This window comes from Notothenia rossii (assembly GCF_949606895.1).
Source record: "Notothenia rossii genome assembly, chromosome: 9".
Taxonomy (NCBI): Eukaryota; Metazoa; Chordata; class Actinopteri; order Perciformes; family Nototheniidae; genus Notothenia; species Notothenia rossii.
This window is the reverse complement of record NC_136907.1, coordinates 26044436-26070273: the sequence shown is the minus strand read 5'-3', so window position 1 is coordinate 26070273 and position 25838 is coordinate 26044436. Positions and strand designations below refer to the sequence as shown.

At 40.0% G+C, this 25838-nt stretch overlaps 1 protein-coding gene across 14 annotated transcripts in view; it reads right to left on the bottom strand.

Annotated features, from left to right (window-relative positions):
* Nucleotides 1-25838, bottom strand: part of acaca (acetyl-CoA carboxylase alpha) — a 49304-nt gene that overhangs the window by 11706 nt on the left and 11760 nt on the right. For 3 of the 14 annotated variants that reach the window (XM_079647897.1, XM_079647901.1, XM_079647903.1), the window contains 33 exons: nt 24822-24925; nt 24506-24733; nt 24199-24349; nt 23592-23726; nt 23014-23160; nt 22737-22925; nt 21934-22034; nt 20748-20836; nt 20131-20255; nt 19933-20046; nt 16695-16808; nt 16529-16618; nt 16311-16429; nt 14094-14117; nt 13433-13582; nt 12825-12968; nt 12100-12202; nt 11913-12020; nt 11766-11822; nt 11453-11497; nt 9671-9712; nt 8823-9038; nt 8569-8724; nt 7712-7936; nt 6706-6810; nt 6377-6532; nt 6121-6267; nt 5243-5512; nt 4627-4724; nt 4322-4442; nt 4046-4156; nt 382-525; nt 156-276 (listed from right to left, as the gene is read on the bottom strand). In XM_079647897.1, the coding sequence (XP_079504023.1) occupies nt 156-276; nt 382-525; nt 4046-4156; nt 4322-4442; nt 4627-4724; nt 5243-5512; nt 6121-6267; nt 6377-6532; nt 6706-6810; nt 7712-7936; nt 8569-8724; nt 8823-9038; nt 9671-9712; nt 11453-11497; nt 11766-11822; nt 11913-12020; nt 12100-12202; nt 12825-12968; nt 13433-13582; nt 14094-14117; nt 16311-16429; nt 16529-16618; nt 16695-16808; nt 19933-20046; nt 20131-20255; nt 20748-20836; nt 21934-22034; nt 22737-22925; nt 23014-23160; nt 23592-23726; nt 24199-24349; nt 24506-24733; nt 24822-24925 (4249 nt within the window). Of the gene's footprint in view, nt 1-155; nt 277-381; nt 526-4045; nt 4157-4321; nt 4443-4626; nt 4725-5242; nt 5513-6120; nt 6268-6376; nt 6533-6705; nt 6811-7711; nt 7956-8568; nt 8725-8822; nt 9039-9670; nt 9713-11452; nt 11498-11765; nt 11823-11912; nt 12021-12099; nt 12203-12824; nt 12969-13432; nt 13583-14093; nt 14118-16310; nt 16430-16528; nt 16619-16694; nt 16809-19932; nt 20047-20130; nt 20256-20747; nt 20837-21933; nt 22035-22736; nt 22926-23013; nt 23161-23591; nt 23727-24198; nt 24350-24505; nt 24734-24821; nt 24926-25838 lie in introns of those variants that run through there. The other 11 variants (XM_079647904.1, XM_079647908.1, XM_079647905.1 and 8 more) reach the window with 8 other exon arrangements.

Here is a 25838-nt window from a genome sequence, read left to right as displayed (position 1 = left end):
CTTATTAAGACAGAATATTTAGTCTATAAATAGTCAAAATGGTGAAAAACGCTGGTGAAAGTTCAATATGGCCCAATTTATTTTCTGAACATGTGTATTTTTTTGTTCAAAACTAGCAACAGAAAAGGAACACGTTTCCATTAAAAGAGACTCACTCTGGCTGGGACGTCCTGCTAGCATCCAGCGAGGGTCATACGGTGCCTTTGTAGGGATAAACTCCACCAGCCGATCTATGGGATCCTTCGCATCAAGGATTGGCCCTGGACTCGAATTAGTCTGAAAAAAGGAAATAGCTTAATTTTAGAGCAGCAAACAACATCCAACTCTTAACATTTTGACACGTTTATTCTCACACTGATAGAAGATGCATCCAAACATTACCATGGGCATGTAGGAAAGCCACTCCAGCAGCGTGTACACTCCCTCAAAGTCATCACACACGGCACAGTGGGTAACACCGTTGTTGTGCATGATTTGGATGCCACCAAGTTGATTGTTTGATGTGTACACTTCTCTGCCCAGCACCTGGAGTGGGGAAAAGATAAGGGTGCATTTAATATAGGGAAAATATAGCTTTCTGTTGGGATCCAACATGCCGTTTGTTTTTTTGTTTGGTCAAATGTCGCAAAATATTGAAAAATGATACTTTGATATTACTAAAGAAACATTTTGCTGTAATTTAAAAAGGATGCCAAAAACACTACAAGTTTGAATTCATGCCCTGACAGGTTTGTCCGCAGTACAACAAGGAGACAACTTTTAAAATGCTCGTTTGGTGAATACATTTTGGACATTCTAACATTGAAGCTGCTATATCAACACTCAAAACGTCCTCATGGAATTAATACATTAGGGATTTATACAATTTACATTCCATTTGTACAGGTATATTTATACACAGAGAATTTCACCTGGTCTCTGTGATGACAATTTTGGAGCAAAGAACAGGAACTCAAGAAATACACTGGAGAGCTTTGAACTGATGTCAGACACTGAAGATTTATTGGAAGTTACGGCCGGAGAATTGACAAAGACATTTGCTGAGACGTCGTAGAGACACAGCCTCCGCCCAAACCTACTCTGAAGTCATATTACCCCGTCCCGGACACTTAACCACTCCTAAGAGCATAATCTACATTAAAAGACGCTGCAAATCCTGTCCCTCGCAGGGTCAAACTGACTTAAAAGTAAAGATTGTTTTATGGTCATATCTAAGACGCGCGCAAATAAAGAGCCTGCCTTATCCTACCCGTAGAAACAGCTCTCCCAAGGCTGTGTGCCTGCCTAGGACAGAGGAATGAGAAGTACAATTAAGGGCCCTATGAATAATTCCCTATCAGTCTCTGTTCCAATTAAAGGTTGAGCCACAGCTGCCCAGAGATGGCTGTTTTCCCTCCATTTCTTATTCAGGACCAGGACGTCAGAGAGACAGGAGGATAGTTCCATCAACACTTTTGAGAAACAGCGTCTCACAAATATATTCTCATACTGTATTATATATTTTTGCCTTGAATGCAGAAAGAAAATGCTGTTCATGGAGGTGTTGTCTCCAGGCTTCTGGTGTGGGGGAGGGGGGGGATTTGGATCAATGAGATCGCACGCATGCCAGGTAACAGCAGGGGGCCTGCATACAGAGTCTATACAAGTGATCAGCAAATATAAATCTCTCAACCACAGCGATCAGAGGTGGGAGGGTGCACACGACACTCTTCCTGGGGTATTATCAGATTTTCACATGCACTTTCTCGTAAAAAGAAAATTGAATTAATTCAACAATGTTAAACCGCTTTTTATCATTTAAATTATGTTTCAATTAGCTGATGATTTATCCAAAGCAACTTATAATATGTGCAATCAATGAAGAAGATACAAAGTTCAAATATCAATAATTCTGCAAGTGTATTCGTCTTGAATAAGACACACTATTTAAGTTGAAATAAGCCAAACATGCTTCTAATAAATATTTGATCTGTTTTTGTTGGCCAAGGTGGGTTTTTAGTATGCAAGGGAATTTGTGTAGGTTTTTTGCTGTCCTGATGTTAATGGGAGCTTGTTTCACCGTATATTCTGAACATCTCTATACCTCCATCCAGCAGTTGTGAAGGAGGCTGTTGTATAAGAGTGAGCTGGAAGCCACCAAACCCATTTTACCTTCAGAAATGCCCCTGTGCCAACCGGAAGCCATAAAATCCTCCCACAGCCCACCCTATTTTCATAAGCAGCCTCGAACAGGTGGCAGGGCCCTGACATGGTTCCATAAAAATCAGAGAGGAGCTCAATCCCTACCCTCCGCTCTCACCTTTTCAGCCATCATTTACTTTCTTTATTACCATTAATGGTTATGTATCCGGCTACAAATCTAGGGCGCCCTCCTAAAGCTGTCAGGAGAGCCCACGGCCCCGAGAAACATTGCAGTCACCTTGACATACACAAAACCCCGGAGCCTCCGGCCATCGCCCGGGCTTCATTAAGATTCTGCAGCAGAGAGGAGAGGAGGAGGAACAGAGGGAGGAAGAAAATGAAGGGGAGAACTGGATGTAACAGCTCACTGGGGTATTTATGCTAGTAGTTACTATCCACTCCCCATGAAAATATGAGAGATTTCCAGCAGCTAATGGAATGATGATCTCTGGGTTGCAGCCTCCTGCTCTCCATTACGTTTCAGTTAATAGCCAGGAAGCCATATGATAAACAGGCCGACAAACACTGCCCTATTTATGCCTGTATAGCTGGTGGAATTAGTGCCGTTTTAAAGTAAACACAGTTGATTGTACACAAAGGATATATTGGAATACATCACCTAGACCATGATGACACTCGTCAGTCAAAATGAACATGAGTCTACTCCCACAAATAGAGGTAAACACTGGGGCATCTAAAAAACAATTGAGCTCCCAGAAAATAGGTGTGCTATCATGGGACCATTTGCATGATTTGTCATGTTGCGATCTGTCATCTAATTTGAAATGGAGTTATCTTAATGCACTGACAAGGACAGAGAATGGAAAGCAAGACAAAAGGAAGTAGTGAAGCGTAACACACACATGCATGCATACACACACAGCAATCAACTGCTTGCAAGAAAACAATCTGCCTCAGCAAAACTTTTTCTTTTTGATTAAAAACAAATGATATGGTTGTCCTGCACTGCAGCCTCCGGCATGTCACTCTATTTCTATGCAAATACAACTTCATGGTTCACTTTCAATTATTCCGCCGTGAGTGGCAGGCAGGCCCGTGGCTGGGATCGGAGAGGGGAACCTGGTAGAACAGAGCGAGGCAGGAGGAGGCCTGATCGCCCGGTTGGAACAGCACCAAAATCATAGCACACACTATTCTAATTTCCTTTCTTTGAAATATAGGCATTCATCTACCCTGTGTCATTTAATATTTCAAAATCTGCAGTTTATGTTAATTTACCACTGAAAAATAAAAATGATACAGCACAGAAGGGATGTGGAGATTTAGTTTTTTATAGCAGGTTGCCATGAAAAATCCCCACAATTTGGGTGATTTTTTTAATACAAGATTTATCATGTATGAAAGAAAAGAACGTTATCCGCAGGGGGATATTAGGATTTATGATTGCTTATTTTTCACTTTGAAAGGATGTGCACCCGCAAAGAATGAGCACTATCTGTGCAATAAAAAAACACCTTTCCTAAATAAATATAGGGTAAAGTTTGTTTTGGTGCAGTTTTTTCTTTCGTAGGTGAAAAATGAAATCATTTTAATGTGCGATTTCCCCATTACAAATGCACTCTTTCAATGCTGTCTAGTGCCATTTAAAAAAAGGTAACCACATTTTGATGATTATCAGTAAAATACTGTGAATATTTATTAAGACCAGGATAATTGTCATTAGATATTAGGTGAAAAATGTAATAGCCAGTGAAAGACTATTTCTAATGGCGTCCTCATTAAAATGCAGATTGAGTGTATTTAGAGATAACACATTTAGTGCTTTTTCAGTCATGTGATTACATTTTTATGAACCATTTTTGTGTTGTGCTAAAATGTGCTTGTATATGGTGGATGATGATACCTTGTTGAGGGCTCCAGCTCCAGTCAGGATAATGTGAGAGTTGTCCACTTGAATGGTTCTCTGTCCGAGCCTCACCAGATAAGCCCCGATCCCGATGGCTCTGCATGTGACCTGCAGGTCAACACAATCACGTTAAGGCTTGCAAGCTAATCAGTCTTTGTACACAGGTAGTCTTTGTTCCTCCAAAGATCACACAAGGGGAGAGCTCAATGCTAAGGAGGAGGCGATGTGTATGCATGGGTTTGTTGTACACAAGTGCCTCCACTCCACTCTTACCAGGTTCATGGTGATGATCTCATCGTAAGCCAGGGAGGATTCTCCAGCAATCATTCCAGACCCTTTCAGATTCTCCACACCGAGCCCTTCATCTTTTCCAATGATGTCAGTGATCTTGTACCTGCATGGGAACACATATATTCAGCCAAAGCCAGACGTGACCCTCCCATAGCTTTCCCCTTCATCGTCACCTCTGTTGTAATCTCATTGGCTTTGAAAGCATGGAGTCATGCATTCTTGACTGATAATACAATCCCACAAATTAATTTCCTCAAAGTGTAAATGTGTAATACAATAAGACGTACCTGGATTCTCCCTCATCCTCCACATGCTCGCAATGCACAGAGTTCAGGGCTGATACTTTCTTGTAATCCTGAGGTGTTAGGTAGAGGTACTTGAAACCCTGCAGAGGAAAGAGATCATTTGTTATGTTTTAATCACAAGAGAAAACAAAAAGTATATTTTTTAATGAAAAGAAAGAAAAAAAAGGTGGTCAAAAGTATTAGATAATCAGATACTTTAATTAACACACTAATACATACAGTCTATACAAATAAATAAAATAGGTGGAGGTATTTGAAACCCTGCAGGAGAAATAGGTCTAATGTTTAAATTCAATTTTTTGAAAGAAAAAAACGAAGGATTATATAATCCGATAGAATGACAATAAAATACATTTATACTACAGTATATTTCAAATATAAATAATTCTAAAATACGATAATAAAGAAATACAATCAAACGTACAGAACATTACAAAAAGAAAACGGCAGGCAGCGGACTGAAGTAATGAAATCCATGATGGGAAAATTAACTTCACTCGTAAAAATTAAGAGAATTCATATTTTTTGTTGGTGTATTTTTAGAATCATGTAAGAGAAGCACACAAATAAAACTCTTTGTGACTCTTTGCAGGCTGACCTTATAAGGGTCAGCTGGGTCCTGCCAGGCCACGTGGAACATGTGTCTGATCTCCTCTGCCAGCCCGATGCGGGCGCCACTGTTGGCTGCGATGTAGAGCCGAGGGATGCCGCTCTCTCGTGCCATCTCTGAGGCCCTCAGGAACAACACGTCCTCCTGGGGCCCGAATGAACCTATCTTGTTAGTGATGTCGTTGCTTATGACGATGATCTCGCGTCCCGCTGGATATTCTGGCGTCCGCAGGGTCATCCGCCATGCCACCATACCAATCTGTACAGACAGGACAGAGGCATGTTTAAACAATAAGAACATATAAATCTATACATCATATGCCATAAATACATCACAGCAGCTCCTACATATCTGTACACCATGGACCATAAATGTCTCAGTAAATATCAGATTATGCATTATGTACTATACATTTATCAAAGTAAATACTACAAATCTATACATATAGTAATTTACCATAATTATATCCCAATTGTTGCCTGATATCTATACATAAAATACCATAAATAAAACACAACCATTTCTAACTATATATAGTGTGCCATAAATATATAATAGGGGATATGAGATATCCTTACATATGCACCATACTGTATATAATGTATTTGTATTCAATTAATTGATACGTATCAGATCTCAGCATTTTATCCTTGGCATACATAGAATATCTACACATGAAGTTCTTCAAAAGTACTCAAGAACACAGCCAAAGAAACACAGAGACACCTACAGAGTGAAAAGGAAATTGCATATTTAAAAAAAAAAGGAGTGGATAGACAAAAAAATATGTCATGTCAAAGCAAACCAGGTGTTCTTTTTATAAAGTAAATGTCTGTATTCATGTATCAAACTAACAAAGAACTGACCTCGTTGCCCCCCGGCAGCCGGTTCATCTGCACCAGCAGACCTTGGTCATCTAGAACCAGCTCTGTGAAGGTGAGCAGCTCAGAAGGAAGAGGGCATTTGGGTAAGTGGGCAAACGTTTGGTAAGAGTGCCACAGCTTTTTCAGAGCCTGGGGAGAAAACAGAGTAAAGTTATATCATCTGCACTTTTTGTCTGTATTATGAGCGGAACGCAAGCCCAATGGCTGAGATTATCATTTTTAGATGCTGTCAGTGTACCTGTCGGAACATTTCTGGAAAGTCGTAGACATAGGTTGTGCCCAGAGACTGCGCCTGGAAGCGTTTAGACTGCAGCAGGTCCTTGGTCACATAGGGGGTGTTGATGAGCATGCCATGCAGCGGACCCTGCTTGTCTCCATAGGCTTGGAACATGATCTGAACAAAGAGAGAGAGAGAGTCACTTTATAGAGATACTGACCTTTTTCTGACACCTCTGCCAAGATATCATGAATTTGAAAATGATAATGAGCATCTGTCATACCCACTGCTACAGCAATTAACCAATACAAAGTGCATGATGTAACAATTTAGGGCTAGGTCCCCAATACCATTTTTTTGGCTCCGGAGCTTCGGTTGCAATCGACAGCGAAAGGTCGAAGCTTTGGCCGGGGGGTTGATGACTCAGCCAGACATTTCTCCGTTGCAACACGAGTCTTTTGATTTAATTAAAAACATTCATTTTTAAGGATTAGATTATTCTATAGAATTGTTCTTGGTATGAATGAAAGAAACATTTCCTAAAAAGGTTTGGTGTGTTTTTACACACATTTTGGGGTTTGGAAAAACAACTAAAATACATTATCAACAAAGGAATATTCAAATAGTGTAATATTTAGGTCCAACCCTACAATTTGCTATTTATATACTATACAAAAACAGAATGAAAGATGTTAAAGGACAACAGGAAGTGGTAACAGCATAGAGATTACATCAGGCTATAACATTTATCATTGCCGTCAGACAGACACGACCAATCAGCTGTGACCTTTCCTGTGATAAAAATGACATAATGTTATAAGTGCTGGTATGTTTGATGGTAGCACTTCCAATCACAGATGTCACATGTTGAATAAGGCCCACAAAAGCCTTAAAAAAGCCCAGCAGGGCCCGGCAACAACCACATTATCTTGAAACTATTCTAAACTCAAGTTCAAGCTATTTATGAATCACAGGAGGAAAAGCAGGAGCGTTCTCTTTTTTTCACAACAGTTTTTAGAACCAAACTCAAGAACTCACATGTTCCCTTTACTGGATTTGTTGATTGACAGATGGATGAATGGCTTGATGAAGTGTAACTCACCTGATCAGCTGCGAGGTTAGGGGTTATTACTAATAGGATTGTCCACCAGGCTAAGGGCACAACACCATACTGGATCTTTCTCACTAAATAAACGATTCAATAAATCTTAAAGCCAGATTTTTTTATATTCTACTTTTATACTAAGACAAACTATATCTTTGAATTTTAATGTTAATGTTGAACTTCCAGGATGGAGCTGAAGCCCTTGGCCTGGACAATAAGCGGATGAGATGGAAGATGTGCGAGTGCCCCACCTGTCGGTCTTTGGGCCCCACCTGTCCCGTTCGAGAATCAGTGACCTCCTTGTACAAGCTGATGTCAAGGTAGTAGCCTGACTCATTGGTGAGGAAGAGGCGGATTGGGATTTGCTTTCCTGTTGGAGTCAGGCGGATGTTGATCTTCAGCTCGGCCTGCAGGACGCGCAGCTTCCACAGGCGGCTGCCGTAACGCATCACCATGGAGCGCACAGACTCCTCGATCTGAGGTTGGAGAAGGCCTCTAATTAACACACACACACACACACACTCACAACACAATACTTTTGAAAAAGGATTTTCCATGCCCAATTACATCAAATACATGAGCACACAACAGTATTGTTTAAAAGAGTTACAGTGCTAGGGATGGGTATTGTTACGATTTTAAAAGGTACTACTACTGTTATCAATTATCTTTGTTGTTTTTAAGGAGACAACTAAACAAATTGGAAAAATAATTAACATTGCTTAATTCTATGTAATATAAACTATCATTTATAGCGAATCACTTTTGGTAACACATCATTATTTTAGCTCTTTTTCTGTGTCTTTGTATGCACCACATATACCAAAGCAAATTCCATGAATGTGTAAACGTACTGATTATAGACTAATGTAATGATGGAAATGTGAAACAAATGAAATAAATAATGTGTTTGTGTAAAGGTAAAATAATTGTTACCTTTACTCATTAAAACATGATTGTATAATTGAGTTATTACGGACGTGTAAGTAAGTCTCTTTGGATTAAAGCGTAATCTTAAAGTAATGTAGCACATATTTGACAGTGTGTGTGTGTGTGTGTGTGTGTGTGTGTGTGTGTGTGTGTGTGTGTGTGTGTGTGTGTGTCTAACCTTTGATGGGTCCATGATGACCGTGGGGACAAAGTTGAGGAAGATATGGTTGCAGTCAGTTCGCACAGTCGTGTTGTTGAACGCCACCTCCAGCTCATCCATGGCTTCCAGCAGCAGACGCTCGGCCTCATTGTGAAGGTATTCAAAAGAGGCCTCCTAGTGAAGGAACGGAAAGAAAAGACAATGTTACTGGGGGCAGTGTTGACAAAGAAAATAGTGTCAGAGAAACAAAGGTTGTTCCTCCGTTGTCTCACCTTGGTGACCAGATCGGAGTGGCGGATGATGGCTCGCACAAAGAAACGGTAGTCCGTCACCTCTGCGCCCGCCTCCACCCGGGCGGCACCCAGGTACAGGTGCATCTTGTGGTTGGCACACGGGATGGCAGTGAGGGCAAAATTGCGCATGCGGTTGAGCTCCAACTGGAAAGCTAGCGCCGGCTCCAAATGACGATAGATCCTGTCCTCCTCAAACTATTGGAAAACAAGTAGTAGGAAACGTTTTTAATTGAAAACTTTCCTTAAGAACTTTTTTCTTTTACAAGTTAGGCTCTCCTGCCCTCATCTCCATTAACAGCATCAGTTCAAATTGGCAATTTCAGGAGCACGCGTTGATGTAAGAGTAAAAAGATGCCTGTGAGCAACACACTGTATTAAGTAAATGAAATTATGGGCAATCTCAATCTCAGAAAGCTGCTAATGGGTGTCATTTCTCTTAAATGGGAGACATAATTAAAGAGTTCATTACTTTAATGAGTTTTGGCGGTGTCATTGTAGTGAAACTATCAGGGGTAACGGAGAGGAAGAGCCATCACTGAGTGTGATAGAGTGAAATTCAGCAGCTGCCCCGGGGGGTGAAAAGTTGTTTCCTATAACCACCACATTGTTTTGAATGGTATTCCAGCCTAAGGAAAGTCAATAAATATGTTTTATTTTGTAATGTGTGGGTTTTAACTTCAATATCCTAACAATGTGATGCAAGTATATATATCCCTTAATCCTTTCCACAGTCATTTCTATCCGAGCGAACACAAATTTGGTCCACTCGGAAATAAAACTCAATAAAATTGATGGTTAGGTGTGTGTGTGTGTGTGTAGAAACCCACCTTGTCTCTGGCACGGAATGTGAAAAACTTGGGGAATTCTCTCTGTAAGGAAGATAGCAGGGCAGAGATAGAGAGAACACAAATAAATCAAAATGTTTTATTATTAAAAAAACAACGGCTACAAGCACAGCGGTGTTAGCAATTTCAAATCAGTTAGAAAGGTACCAACTAGAAAGCTAATCACAGCAGGGGGCAATAAATTAAATTGGGATTTCAATTTAATCTAAGTTTTGGAAAAAGTTTATTCAGGAGCCAATTTCTGTTAGATAACATAATTGCTACAAGCCATTGCAAAAGAGCAAAACACAGCATGAAATGGAAAGAGATTCGCTCAAAGGGTAACACTGAATACGCTCTGCATGTCATGTGTATTTATGTTACGGTGTATCGGGACTGTTTACATAGTTATTTGAATTGCTTAGGGAATGCTTTAAAATTTGTTTTTGTTTACTTTTCTTGCTTATTTTTCTTTTCCTGTTAAAATGTTTTTAGTTGTCATTTGTCTCTCAGTTTTCTTACATCATTTTGTGTAGTTGTAATGTCATGTCATTACACTGTTGTGACATGTCATTTTCTGTCTGTGCCAAATAAAAATGATAATTATACATGTTTTACAAAAATGAGTACACCTATAAGTATAGAGCATTATGCAACGATGACCAGGACCTTGTTTAACATGCATTGCATCTTTACTACTGTCATTTACCTATCAGGAAATCACTGTGAATTTCACTCAGACAGCAAGCTCACATAATAATGGTGTTATACATGTATTTATAGCACCACTGCCTATGCTAATGAATAAAACATTTATTTTTCAGAGACATTTGATCTCCTGAATAATGCTGGGTAGCCCTGTTTGACGTTATCAGATGAAGTGTCCCACTTGCCAAAACAATGCTAGACCGATTGGGGATGCTCTCATTGGCCAATACAGCCTTCTAAATATCAAGCTGCACGGATAGCACACGCACTGGAAACTATCGGCGCTGTGATTAGATGTCTTATATAGGAGGTGGAAGAAAAAGCATTTTAGGATGCGGAATGCTGAAAAAGCCCTTTGTGTTACAAGGGCCACATAATGACGGTTACATGAGTTAGCATGATTAGCTCTCATCAAAGACTGTGGTGCCATCAAAAGAAAAATCAAAGACTATTGTCAAAAATGACAGCGGAGGCAAAAGGATGGGGGGATTTCTCTCAAATCTAATCCTGCTCTCAATCCCTCTCATTATCTTCCAAATGCTAGAGGGTGTGCTGCTGATAATGGGCCAAACATAGCCCTTATGTACTACAGCACAATAGATGGAGCATGTCTCAAAAACTGCCGTGATTGGGGGTTCAATTCCAACCTTGCTATCCGTGCTAACAATGTGTTGTCACATAGCTTACAATCAATGTTATGTTATGGGGGCAAATGAGGTCATGGATTTGGAGTTTAAATGACAAAAAAAAGTGGCTAACCCAAACATGTATTGATTCCGCACAATAGTGGGACAGGTTTTCCTTCATTTACGTTGGTGCAACATAGTGAAAAGAAGCTTCCCCCTCAGAAAATCAGGGAGGCGCAGAACCCAGTGGCTTGTAATGGAAAACATTCACTGGTAGATCAAATCGGTGTAGGAATTTTATATTTGTAGTATTTAACAGAAGGGCTGCAACCGATTGCCTAAATATTAAATGTGAGCCTTCTTTTAACCAATCTTTATGGGATGAGATCAATACTTTTGGTGAAAAACAAAAAGCAACTCGTCCTCATTCCCATTTATCTTCCTTACTTACATGAAACCTTTGGTCCACCTCACAGTTGACTTGCTTCCTGAAATCCTGTCATCATAAACCCAGCAAAAGCAAGGCATGCAGAAAGAGATACGGAGACAAACAGGAGAGTTAATCTAAATTGTAAAATGCAAATTATTACCACACGGTGTCATTCCATGTAATCAAAGTATTAGAAATTGCAAAACGAAAGATGCAGAAAAATTCATTTGTAATTATTTGGAGACATGCTTTTTAGAACTGTTGAATTGGTGACATGCAGGGCAGCCGGGTGTAGAAACAGGAAGTTGATTTAGTTAATATTGATTAGGCTCACCTTCTGGGCCACGAGGAAAGTCAGGCGGCGGATGCCATGTTCAAACAGCTTAGATTTCTAGGAACGAGACAAAAAAAGTCACGATAAGATCGTCCTGAGCCGTCGGAAAAAAACGAATCATCGAAACAAAAGCCTCGTTGTCCCCACCTTCGAATGAGTAAACTCTCGGAATACAGCTGCAAGGCCGTCATCGTCGATGTCGCTGTCCGTCTTTATAGCCACATTCAGGATGTGGATCGGCTCGTCCAGGATACTCTAGGATTGAATGTGGATTTGCTTTGTCATCCTAATCAGGTGCACGACTGGTAAATGACAGGCTTGGGAACATCCTCACCTTGTTGTCCTCTTCACCGTACAGGACAGGGTTTCCTCCCTCTGGGAAGGTTGGACTTGTCGGAGGAGAGTCGGAGAAGCAGCTCAACACATCGTTTATGTTCCTGTAGAGGAGTAAAAAGACACAATTAATCCCAATTGTGATATAAACGTCAACCGGTTGATGAAATACGTCAAAAAAGGGAGTATATTTTACAAAGAAAGACCATAAATGTAAAGCCTTTGCTAAAGTCTGGCTACAAAATATTTTTAGATATTTTCGTTCTATGAACCATTGGGTCTTCTAGTACTGGCTTTTAAATTGTACCTAAATGTATTTATTTTATTCTTTTTTTTTTACAGTCCACCATTTTGGAACAGCCTGAAATTTTTCATACTTTTAGGGGTACCATAACACATTTTCACTTGTTATTAAAATTGTATTTAGTCTTATTGAGTCCTTTGTTTATTGACTTGTGTCGGGACATAGAGTTTTATTCATCACAAAGGTATGTAACGCTCTGCCTATGGAAAAAGAGGGGGCTACTGTTGTTTTCATTTGGTTTTTGATGTGTGAAGCGAATGGAAGCTGCTGTATTTATTCCCGTGTATGTGCCATGTTTAATATCTGTGTTTCTACTTGTTCTGTTGCTGCCATGACACTTGAATTTCCCAATGGGGATAAATAAAAGGTCCATCGTATCTTATCGTAAATAAAGTTGAATTGATTGATTGAAATGTACTGACCTGGTGAACTCCTGGAAGGAGCGGAAAGCGACCATGGCTCCCATGCGCTGACAGGGCGGTGTGAACGAAGTGTCGAGCAGAACGTCGCTGACGCTGCCGATGTGCACCATGCCGTAGTGGTTCAGGTTGGATGAGAAAGACATCCTAGGGTATTGACAGAGAGAAAACACAATGTGAATCTGCCATAGCGCTAGAATGACACGGTGAAAATGTCCCCATCCACCTTTAAGAACCTCGCAACAGTTTTTGTTCCCTTATTTTTTGGGCAATTCCATATGCTGTAATTTATAATAAGTATTAAAGCACAAAACCATTATGCGTGAGGGGATTATTTAAAGTAACAACTGAATGAGGTTCAGATTAGAAAAAGCAAGTCAAAATGAAATGTGAACACATTGAAAGCTATACAGGATTTTTGACAGACCATGTGTTAGTCAAATTAAAACCAGGAAAACATTCCTTTCAAAGGAACAAGGAAACATTAAACCAACAGGAATTAAATATCCATGGTCCAACGTGTTGTTTGGTGTTAGTCCTTTTGATTGTAAGAAGCTGTCCCAGTAGTTACACCCGTTGAAAGCACTAAAGAGGGTTGTTGTGTGTCAAACCTGTCCACAGATTCCGAATCCGCAGCATTTCTCTTCTCTGTGTTTTCTTCCTCAGATATACTATCGTGTGCTTTAAGATCCTGCGGTTTACTGTCCTGTAATCTAGAGTCTGCCACTTTGGAAATGTCCAGGATCGGAGCAGACATTTTCCTGGCAGGACAGTCACAGGTTTCAGGTTCTGCACTTTCGGCTAACATGTCAATTGAATTACAGTATCTCAAAAGCACCTTACATTCCAAACACACACACACACACACACACACACACACACACACACACACACACACACACACACACACACACACACACACACACACACACACACACACACACACACACACACACACACACACACACACACACACACACACACACACACACACACACACACACACACACACACACACACACACACACACACACACACACACACACACACACACACACACACACACACACACACACACACACACACACACACACACACACACAAATTCCAGTTGAGAAATCTGCTTTATTTGGGGAAATATTACCCACTACTGTCATAACCAAACAATTTGTTGACCTTATCACCAGATGAATATTTACAACAGGAATTACTGCTTTGACCATGCTGCTAGGTCACAATTAGTCTATGCAATGAAAAGAATGTTTACAATACCTGTTTAGTGTGGGGATGTTCCCTCTGCAATCAAACAACATTGATTACTAAGTGGTTAGTGGCAGGCATCAGGAGAGGAAGACAGTCAAGGTGTGTGTGTGTGTGTGGTGTGTGTGTGTGTGTGTGTGTGTGTGTGTGTGTGTGTGTGTGTGTGTGTGTGTGTGTGTGTGTGTGCCCTTTCAGGAGATGAATTTATATTTTGCCGCAATCGATATCTAAATGAATGCAATTATAAAGAATGGAGGATCAAGTCAATTGAAAATGGCTTTCTAGCTCGTAAACACACATTTCACTCCCGGACTGCTCCTTTTTTACGACATGCATTGTATATCCTGAACAGAGAAATCATTTCACACTCTCATGCCATCTTTAGGTCACAGTGATGAGCCAAAGATGAGTTAATTCACACACACATATTTTGATTGCATGCTTGTGATTATATATGTCATGGTGTTAAAAATGATTTCTAACTGCATTAACAAGCCAAACCCAACACACAGAAAAAAGCAGTACAAGGGATGACAGGAAATACACCTGAACATACACATACATTCGAACACAAGGACACAGGTGGGATGCAGAAGTGCAACAGAAACGCTGCAGTCTTTTGCCTTTACTTCACTATTTTAAAAAGGCAAATCCAGAGTTTCTCTCAAATTCTCAGGTTTCTACATGGAATAAAAGCGCCCTGAGTGTTTTTCCCCAGAACACACAAGGAAGGGGAACTGACATGGTTTGACGAACCAAAGAAAAAGTGTTTCAGTCTTGCATAATACCCTCTTTTGCACATGAGGAACATTAACACGAAGAACAACGATGAACACATAGCTGGGAAAGTGAAAAAGGAAATATGGCACCATGGACTCTTTTTATCACCAGCACCTTAGATATTTTATTTTTATAATAATAATTATAGGCAAGTGTTTTGTGTAAGTACATCACACTTCCACCTATGCTAAAAAATAATCTGGATGAATTTTAAAAACACAGAGACGCAAAACTAAATACCTACTATATATAGGAGGGGGGGAACTGAGTGATACTGAAGAATGCAATGAGTAGGGACAATAACAGGTGCTGCTGATAGAATATATACTTAATAAACATTAAGCAATGACCAATACTTTTTACCCAGGGTTCCTACAGCTTAAGAGAGGTTAGATGAAATCCAAGACCAATTTATGTGTTTCTGCCATCCAGATTAGCATGATGTGATTATAAAAAAACATTTTTACGATTATATTGAGATTTTATAATGCATTAAAAGGTAGGGTAGGTAAGAATGGAGAAACCAGCTCGAGTACGCTAGAATTTGAAAGTACACAACCGAAAAAATCTGCCCCTTCCTTCGGACTTCCTCACAGAGGCCCTCCTCCAACACACACAAACGCGCACATGACCAATGAGGGCACGAGATACATTTGTGCACGAGATGGAAGGCTGACAGAAAGGAAGGCCATCCAATTATCTGCCCCAGATAATTGGATGTGCTTTTTACAGCACCACAGCTTCCACAGATGAAATATTTGTATATATTTATTGTCAAAGCATTTAATGTATTCATTGCTATCGGGATGTTAAGAGCATTCCATGGAATATAACAAAAAGTGTTTCTGGAGTGAATTAACTACCCTACCTTTAAATAAAAAAATGTGTCTTACATTTTTAGGAGTTTTAAAACATTGATTTATGGCGATAGCATTTTTTGATTATTTATTTGAATGGCTTTTAAATATATGTTGTTTAGGCACGCGTAAGAAACCTGTTTATTAGTATTTAATATTTGTGCACAGTCATCATGCTACTAGTTTTTTTAAATGTTCATTTATAATACATTTTTGTTCCTTTTATTATTGTTACTATTATGCATGGTCATTACAGTACTTATCTTTTATTATTTATTTTTATAATTATTACGTTTCATTATGCTACTCTTTTTATTTTAATAAGCATTTGTATTAATATAATCATTAGTACCGATAAATATGCGCGAATACAACGCAACTCAGCTATTTAATCTTGTAACACTTATTTTTTTTAAATGACAGTAAGGAAATGTTATTCTACATGCTGGGGCTGTCAAATTACCACTCATTTAAAATTCTAATTCAATCCCTGCTGTTAATTTGGATCTCTGTCCATAGTGCCGTTTGATAGGAGAGCAAAGGGGGAGAGGTGATGCACTTTGGGCTTGCGGGCAGTTTGTGAGCGTGGTACCTGTTGGGGTGCGAGGTGGGGAGCATGAACTGGAACTCCACTATACATGTGTTGTCCCTCAGCTGTCGATGCTGAACGCTGTTGAGCTCATAGGCAATGTATGCTCTACGAACGTACACCTGGTATTAGAGATAACGACAGAGGATATATTAGTTTGACATGTGCTGTATTTTTATAGGTGATCAAATAAAGTCAAAGTTGAATTAAGACCCTCTTACCTCCAGCGCAGCCATCCTGACTACCTGATTACTGTGGTAGAAGAAGTTGGGCAGAACATCAAAGATGGATGTTTCTGAAAGGATCAATTTCTAGAAAGAAAGAAACATATTTAATAACACTTTCATTTTTCAAAGCATTACACGTAGCAAATCATTAATGACATACCTGGAGGTTCTCGATGCAGAATTGGTGTCCATACATATCGATGGCAGAGAGGAAGATGGACTCCACCTGGTTGTGACGTAGCTCGTAAGAAGGGAGGTGGGAAGCTATCAACACCTGGGCAAAGGAGATCATTATGGTCAACTCATTTATTTATTATCAAATGATTCGTTAAAGCTGACTTTTCTCTTCTACTTGTCTTTGAACAAGCTTAAATGGTTTATAACTGTTCTGTAATTCATATTTTAGTGGGAATGCTGTTAACAGCATTCCAACTAACTGTTCTTCTACGGACAACATTTTTATTATTATTCCGCCGGGTTATTTTGGCCCTCTTCTCCTCCCGCATTGAACATCTCAGAAACTCTGTTCAAACATCAAAACGTTCAGCTCGGTCGGGAATCGATTGCTATTACTTTTCTCATTCATAACTTTCATAATTCCAGAGATACATCCCATAATACATCACATTTTTAACATTGAAGTCAATGGAGGAAATCGTCAGACTTCAACAAATCTTCATGCGACTTCAACTGCTAACTGTTCATTCATACTTTCACTCAGACACCTCATTCCAACTTTAAAATGTTACACATCTTTCTGACATTATTCGTGTAAAACAACTTTTAAATCTGATTCTTACTTTTAGAGATATTAAACATTGTTCAGACCTTGTTTTAGAGGTTTTCTTCACATTTTAACATTAACTAGAGTGTGTGATGTCACAGCTAGAGTGGAGGACAGCTTGAAATTCGCATTCATATTTTTTTTTAAACGGCCATAATTCCCAAACCCATTCCTGATACATAATTTATCATGACAAACGTAGGAAAACATCTCGTAGCTTGAAAAATGACAAATAATTAAGCAAAATAATTCAAAACATGCTTTTTGAGGGCATGAAGTGACAAAAACGTTCAACATTCCTCCATTAAACCCCATTGTAATTTCAGGCAGATATTTCCTCATGGCAGCCGCACACATTTAGTTAAACTGCCAAAAAGGCCACATTATTAACCCGAAACTACATAAAAATTACACTTCAGATACTCAACTTCCTTGACATGCTTCACGTTTTGAAATTTCACGGATATCTGTTACGGTTCTTCCACAAAACGTTCACATGTAAGAGGTTCATCTCTCATTCAGAACAATGAAGCCTTTGATCTCTACAGAGCTCGTTAGCTCAACTATAAACACCTGTGTAATGGAACACGATGTCATCACTCCAACTGACATGCTCAGAGCAGCAGACTTCAGATAGCAGTGTGCCAACAGTCCAGCCGTGAAGACATCTACGGGACAGTTTTGAGATTTCTTCAAATGCCTTTGCCATGGCAACACAATGCTCGCCTTGAAACACGGTTTTCTCATAACTTCAGTGAAAATACTCATAACAGCCTAGAACTTCACAGGTTTGGCAACGATGCAGCCATCAATGGGGTGTCATCAAATGCCGTTGCCATGGCAACGGACCACTCGCCATGAAACACGATGTGGCTGTAAATCCAATCGACACGGTCCAATTGTCCCCCAATCTTCACTTGTATATCACCGGTCCATGCCTCAACAGCTCTACACCAAATCTGAGATCTCACCATAAGCCGTTTCCATGGAAACGCATCCCTCGCCATAAAACATGATGTCGCTATAACTCCTATGAAAATGTTTAAAAAGGGCTCAAACTTCACATGTGTACTAACAGTCCAGCCATGAAAACATTGCTCGCCTTGAAAAACGGTTTTCAAAAAACTTCAGTGAAAATACTCCAAACAGCCCAAAACTTCACAGGTATGGTAACGATGCAGCCATCAACGCATCTAAGCGTATTAAGGGGTGTCGTCAAATGCCGTTGCCATGGCGACAGATCATTCGCCATCAAGTTAGTTCACAAGTTTGCAGTTCAAATATTCTGCGGCTTTTCAAAGCCTTTTTACTTTATTTTCTTCTCTCATCAAGCATTCAAGCCCCCACTGTTCATGTATCATTTTAATCTAAATTCTTCACTTTCTTCTTACACATTACATTTCAGCATAGCAGTTTAGCATCACATTTTCAGCATAAAGCATTCCCACTAGCAATTTCTTCAGGAATTGCATTCTCTAGTTTTCTATCGTTTCTTTCTTCACCAATAAAACAAAACAAAACAAAAAAAGAGTAGATAGTGACATCTTGTGGCGGGCCCTTGTACTTTAGTACTTGTCTTTTTCCTTTCCCACAACATAATCTCGGCTGAATGTCACAGTTCCCATGAGTGGATTGCAGGTTATTCAGATCACCTATTGGCTCTTAATTAGGAAATTGAGAGCAGCTTGGTGCAATTCCCCTCTCGGCCAATCAGAGTGCAAGACGACGTTGATTCAGGGCCTAAGGAAGGTGGAGAACTGAACACCAAGGACATTATGATCGTTCCTTTACTTAGTGTACATTCAGATCAGTAAGTATGTCAGACAGATTATCTGGTTGTCAGGCCTTTTTGAGACTCTGCTGTCTTAACTGATCCGTAGTGGGGTGTCACTTTCAACTACACCCAATTTCCTTATTATCAGGAAGACATTTGATTGTTTTTAAAGAGGCACTGAGTTGTGATTAAGAAGGCTTTCTTTATAAGTATTGAGAAAAAGAAGAAGACATGCTTTATTGATACCTCAGAGGAAATGTTACATTTTATTTAATACATCACACACATTGGCATAAAATGCCCTCATGCACATAAAGGACCTAGACATTAATGGAGAGACTGCATGTCTTACCTAGACATATTCATGGAAAGGTGTCAGGGCAAGGAGTAAGACTCCCTCAGCAGTAGGTGGGTTTTGGTGTCTCGCTCAGGAACAGTTTTGAACTGCCACTTCCCGAGCTAACAATCAAAACTCTCTACTTGCTCTAATTGGGACTTGGACGGACGACGCGCAGTTCCCCAATTCCCCATCGACTGAGCTACTGACGCCCCAGAAAATGAGGAAGAGATCATTTTTCGTTGTGAAGGTAAAAATGTGTGTTTCCAGCTAAATACTTTTTTTTTAATGCTTTTGGGAACTGGTTCTACCGAAATCGGTACAGACACAATGTGGTAAAAATCTTACGGGAGATCATAGTAAACTGCTAAAATGTGATTTAATAGGAATGAGACGTGTTAATCTTATGGTAGTCCACTTTGAAAAGACAGACCTACATAAGATAAATCCATAATTCATCAAAGATGAAGCTAAAACAACCTCTGACAGAATTCACATCTCACCTGTCGAGCCCGCAGCGCCACCTTGGCGTTGGTCGTCTTGCTGAGCTGGGTGAGTTCAGTCAGGATTGCCATCAGCTCGTCTGTCAGAGTGGGGTCACGGCCGCACAGCTGATCCTAAACACAGGAGTGGACAACATCACATTACAAGCTAGACTTATTAATGCTCTTTCTTCTGACTCGGCGAGGAAGCACACTTACAATGAGCATGGTAACCAGCAGGTTCTTCTTGGTGACCTGAGCGTGGGAGAAGATGTAGTTGAGCACGTTGATCATGTCACTTTTGTTTTCCTCGCGTAGTGCGAACACACATTTGTCATAGTGTCCTGTTAAGAAGCAGACATAGAAGAGCTTTGGTTAATGCTGCACTGGGAACTCAAAGAATGACATATACCGAGTTGCTTTATTTGTTAAAGAGCTTCACCAAGTGGAAGAATGTGGAAGTGCAATGTTTCTGAAAAAAGTTCGTTTCTGGGGCTATTTATTTTTTATTTGAAATGCTTGAAAGGTGATCTGCACAGTGGTACGTGTAGGCCTAACAAGTTAATGCATTAAGTAAAGTATCCAAGGCTATCTTAAGCTAGAAGCAGCCTTGTAACTGCGTATGAAAAGTATAACTTTGTGTCTCTACAGACTAAAGTATCAAACTATACTTTTTTATTTTTTACAGGAAATATAATAATACTGCCGATTGAATATGTGCTCCTCTGTTTATGCCACATGTCTGTGAATTGGTCGAGTAATATGCTAAAGCGTTCTTGTGTAAGGAGATGGTATTAGTATGGATGCATGTTAAATGTGTTGCTGTTGTCCCTCACCATTCTGAAACTGGATCTCCACTTTCAGGTACTGTCTGAGCAAGTCCATCACCACCGCCTTCATGTGACCTCTGATGCCACTGCGATACCTGTTGGAAACAAACACAGTGTGCTATGACAAAAAGAAGAATGCAGTGTTGTACTTAATGGGACAGTGAGATTAAGTGACTTTAAAAGGTCTCATGTCATGCTTTTCCGGTTATTACCCGTCCCCTTGTGTGTTATGAAGTTATTTATGCATGTGAACGGTCTGCAGTCAAAACCCTCAAAGTACACCCTGTAGCGAGTAAAACTCTAACACAGAAAATACCTCCCCAAAACGCCTCGTTGGAGAAACGTCACTGTCCATTGATTCTTCCGGGTACCTCATGATGTCAGGCGTTACCCGGAACCAAATGGACCAATCCGTGGAGCCATTACGTTAAGCCCCCGCTGATTGGTCCAAATTGACCAATCCACACACACACACACACACACACACACACACACACACACACACACACACACACACACACACACACACACACACACACACACACACACACACACACACACACACACACACACACACACACACACACACACACACACACACACACACACACACACACACACACACACACACACACACACACACACACACACACACACACACACACACACACACACACACACACACAGCAAGCAGCTCTGCTGATTTCTCCTCTCTGGATGCAGACTGATAACAGACAGTTGGGATCGCGGCGAAATTCTCTCTGCAGACCCATTCTCACAGCGTTTATCAACCTTTTTCTTACTCAATATCAAGCCACACTTATTGTTTTTACTTCGGCTGTGACTTTGTGTGTGCTCAGGATGAGTTTGGCTGTGTATCGCTAAACAAGGAAACAACACCTCCACGGAGCTTAGCGCGATTCACAACGTCCCGACCAATCAGAGCACACTGTGCTCACAGGTAGGGTGGGGGCTGGAGCTACTGGAGCTACAATGAGCCGTTAACGGCAGAGTGAAATTCAGTGAATACACGTAGTTTACAGAGATGCTGTATGAGAAACCAATATGAGTTTTGAAAATTGCACAATATAAATCTATTCTAGTAGACCTCAACAATGGAATTATGATCAGTGGAAATGGCCATGACATGGGACCTTTAAAATAAAAAATAATATACATGTGTGGTACTCACTTCTGCACCAGCTGGACGATGCTCTGTGTGTTCATAAAGAAGACTTCTCTCTCTGACTTCTTGTTAAGGGTAGCAGCGTGGCTGTCCAGGATGTTTGCGATCTGGAAAGATAAACAACATCAGAACATCATCTTTTCTTATGACGGTTAATTAGTTGGTTTACTTCAGTTCATTATTAGGAATACATATTAAAAACTCCCAGAGAACCTAGATGCTTCTGTATGTGTAATACCAATCATTCCTTGCATCCTGCTGACCATCTTACTTGCACAGATGTCTACTCATTCAGGTTTCTTAACATTGGTAAGAACAAGAACATTTAGGAAAAATTAAGGGGAGTTGAAGAAAGTATTTTAATAGCCGACTGGAAAATTAGACGTTACAATTAAGAAATACTATAACCGAACCAAAAAAACGTTTAGAAGCAATAAATCGCTCCTATTTAATTCTACCCATTTTAAAGTAAATTCTTTAACCGCAATTTTGTCTTCAAAGTTTATCATGGTATTCAAATATTTAGCATTATTCCCAAACAACCTGTGATTCTCTGCAGGACACGCTGGCACAGCATTCAGTTTACAACCACAAGGAGATTCATCATCACAAGAACACATGGATAACAATTTTCTGATTCAAGTACATAAAATCTGACGTGAACGTTTCCAGATATAAGTGAATGATTTTATTATTAATTATTTTGAATAGCTCTGAAACAAGACTAATAAGGGGTTTTGCGGTTATCTACAAGAATAATTCTTTAGGGGTAGTTAGCATGGTGTGTGTGTGTGTGTGTGTTTCTGCACCTGCTGGCTGGGAAACTGGCAGAGCACGGAGGTGATGTTGCTAGCATACTGAGCCATCTCCTTCTTGATGGACTTCTCCACAGCAGGGGGGATGCGACCTGACACACTGGTCATGATGTCCTGGAGCTCCAGCAGTGGCAGAGAGGGGTCGCGCATTGTTTTCATCAACCTTTCCACCCACTCTTTCAACTAGGACACACACAGGAGGAATATGTTAAAGAACCCGCTTACAGTGAGAAGTTTGGATGCTGCTGTTACTCCAGGTGTGTGATCTCACCTTAATGCTGAAGAAAGGCTCAGGAAGACAGTAGCCGTTCATTATGTGAGCGAGATGGTCCAGTGTAGTGTGGAAGACTCTGTGGAGTTTCTCCCCTCGCAGAGCCACTGCCTGGATAGCGGGCAGGGGCCCCGTGTTTAGCTCTGCCTGCAACACAAATACTTATTTTTACAACAATGGTATCCATATAATGATCGTCACACTTCTGGTTCATTTGCCGGGAATGGGCTCCTATGCCATTAATACATCTGCATTTTGATATCACATTGTTTTAGATGTGTTGTTCCTTTCAGATATTAAAGTCTTTGTATTTGTTGGCAGCTCAACTTCCTGCCGCACGTACATTTAGATTTTATAAAGTTACTCCTACACAAAGATGCACACAGAAATAACAGGCTAAGATTAAGTAGAGAGCATGTCTTGTGTATGATCACACCTCTGTCACTCTGAAGCTTGTAACAGAGGGAGCTTAAAGCCCAACTCGGAAAGGAACAACACAAAGGAATACTGCATGTCATTTTTTAGCAGACATATGAATATAACATATCTGTGTAGATTGCAAGTCAGACAATCAGTACCTGTTGCACTCTGCTCGGGTCATCCAGCTGCAGCTTGGCAATGACACAGCCAGGATCCAGGGCTGCTCCAGCCCTCTTCACATAGTGAATACAGCCAGACTCTGCAGCTGTTAGAGTCATCACCATCTTCATCACCTGGAATTCAGCATAAAGTTGATTTCATTGAATCCTATTTTGTTGTGTGGAGAACATGCACATAACTACAGAAGCCCTGAGCCCTGATTTCAAAACAGGTGGAGAACATTTTTGTTGTGTTTTTATAAATCTCAAAATTAACAAATGAAAATGTGTTTTTTTTGCTATAATTTCACTAGAGGCTGAAGTGCAGAATCCCCCATGTCCCCCATTTAAGACTAAAAGCATCCATGTTTTCTATGAGGGTGAGTACATGCACTGTAAACACAAGGTTCATCTGATGAGGTTCAAACCAATTACAATACTTTTTAATTCTTGTACAAAATATATTGTCTTTCAAAAATGTTTCCAACTTTTCTTTAGTCATGAACATAGTAGAGAAAAGTGTTTGAATCGGAAGTAGAATAGGGATCACCCTTTCTTTCTCAGTTGCATTTTTGGGCTTCCGTACATAATCCTTAACATACTATACCTCAATTTCAGCGTAGCACTGTCCAGAAAACACGTGCCCACCGTCCTCCACTGTGTACTGGATGAGTTTTCCTGCTGAAGGAGATCGCAGCAGGGAGGGATCATTCTCCCTTTGGAAAACACATGTCTTGTTCCCAATTGTGATGCGATACCTGTAGGGGAAGAATCCATACTTAGAACCAAAATCAGAAGACTTAAGTGTAAATAATTTCATGTGAAGTTTTTAACTGAATCAAAATGTTTTCAAGCCATAAATACATATGTATCATTTTATCCTAATACATTCTAACATTTTGTTTTCCTTTTACCTATCCACCTCTTCCTTCATGTAGGTGGTGTAGCTGCTTCCATCATAAGACAGCAAAAGGCCTCCGTCACTCAGCCGATGGACGTCCACCTCCGCAGAGGTGTGGTTCATGATGACCACGTAAGAGTTGGGAGACTGCCGTGTCACTGTTAGAGTGTATTTAGTGCCTTCGTAGATCAGCTCCACGTCCACAGTGTTGAGCAGTGTGTGTGCTGGCAGCACCTGGCCCCTGGTCACAGAGGAGAAAGCATCTCATGTTATCTGTTCTTTTTAACTACTGCTTGAAATGGATTCATTTGACGTGCCGTGGGTTTTACCTTTCCAGAGAATGCAGAAAGTTGGACACACTGTTTCTTAGATTGACATCTGCCACATGAAGAGCCCCGCTCACAATTCCCAGCATGGTATCTGGACGCTCCGCCTGCACACATTACAATATACTTCTTAGCCAGACTTTAAAACGTACAGTCAGGATGAAGCTAAAAGTCCTTTCAACTCTTTTTTGATCACATCAGAAATGAGTACCGGTACTCATTTCAGCACTTCCGCTTAGCTCATTTTGAAATGAATGGTTTTTTTTTGTCATGTGTTTTTGGTTAGATGCCTGAAATAAGGTATTTGAGTCATTCTACAGAAAAGGTGGAAGTACTGTCACTTACTTTTGCAGACACCAAAATACATGACATTGACCTAATACTCATTATATATGTTGAATAAAGAGAGATTGTCTTTGCAATGGTACTAAATAAAAAATAAATAAAAAATGGTTTTATACATAAATTGCAATTTATTTAAAATGCCAAGTTCAAGGAACTGCCTTGTCACTTTGATCATACATGGAAGTGGAGCCTATGGTTTTAATTTAAAAGATTTTTTTTTCAATAAATAAATCTAATTTATATTTACATAACATTACATACATTAATTATAACACTGAAATGTTAAAAAAAACGCAAATTATTATTAATAATATCAAATAAATGTCAGTCACCCAAAATTGAATCATTGGTGTTACTGCTACACAAAACGCTTTTATTTTTGAAATAATGTACTGTCTCTGAAGTGCCTCCTGTAACAAGATATCCTTTGAGGCAGTGCAGGGGACAAAGACATGAGGAAAGTCAGACACTTCTTACTTTGTTTGTTAAAGGTGTCATTTTATCTTCACATTTTACGTGCGTCTTTCAAGTCTGTCATTAATGTTACTCATTGCATAGCCCTAGGGGTGAACATTTGAATGGGAAAACGTATTGTATTGAAGAGTTAAACGATTTTGATATTGACTGAAGCCATATTTGGTCTGACACATTGCAGCCATTTTGTTCAAATTGTAG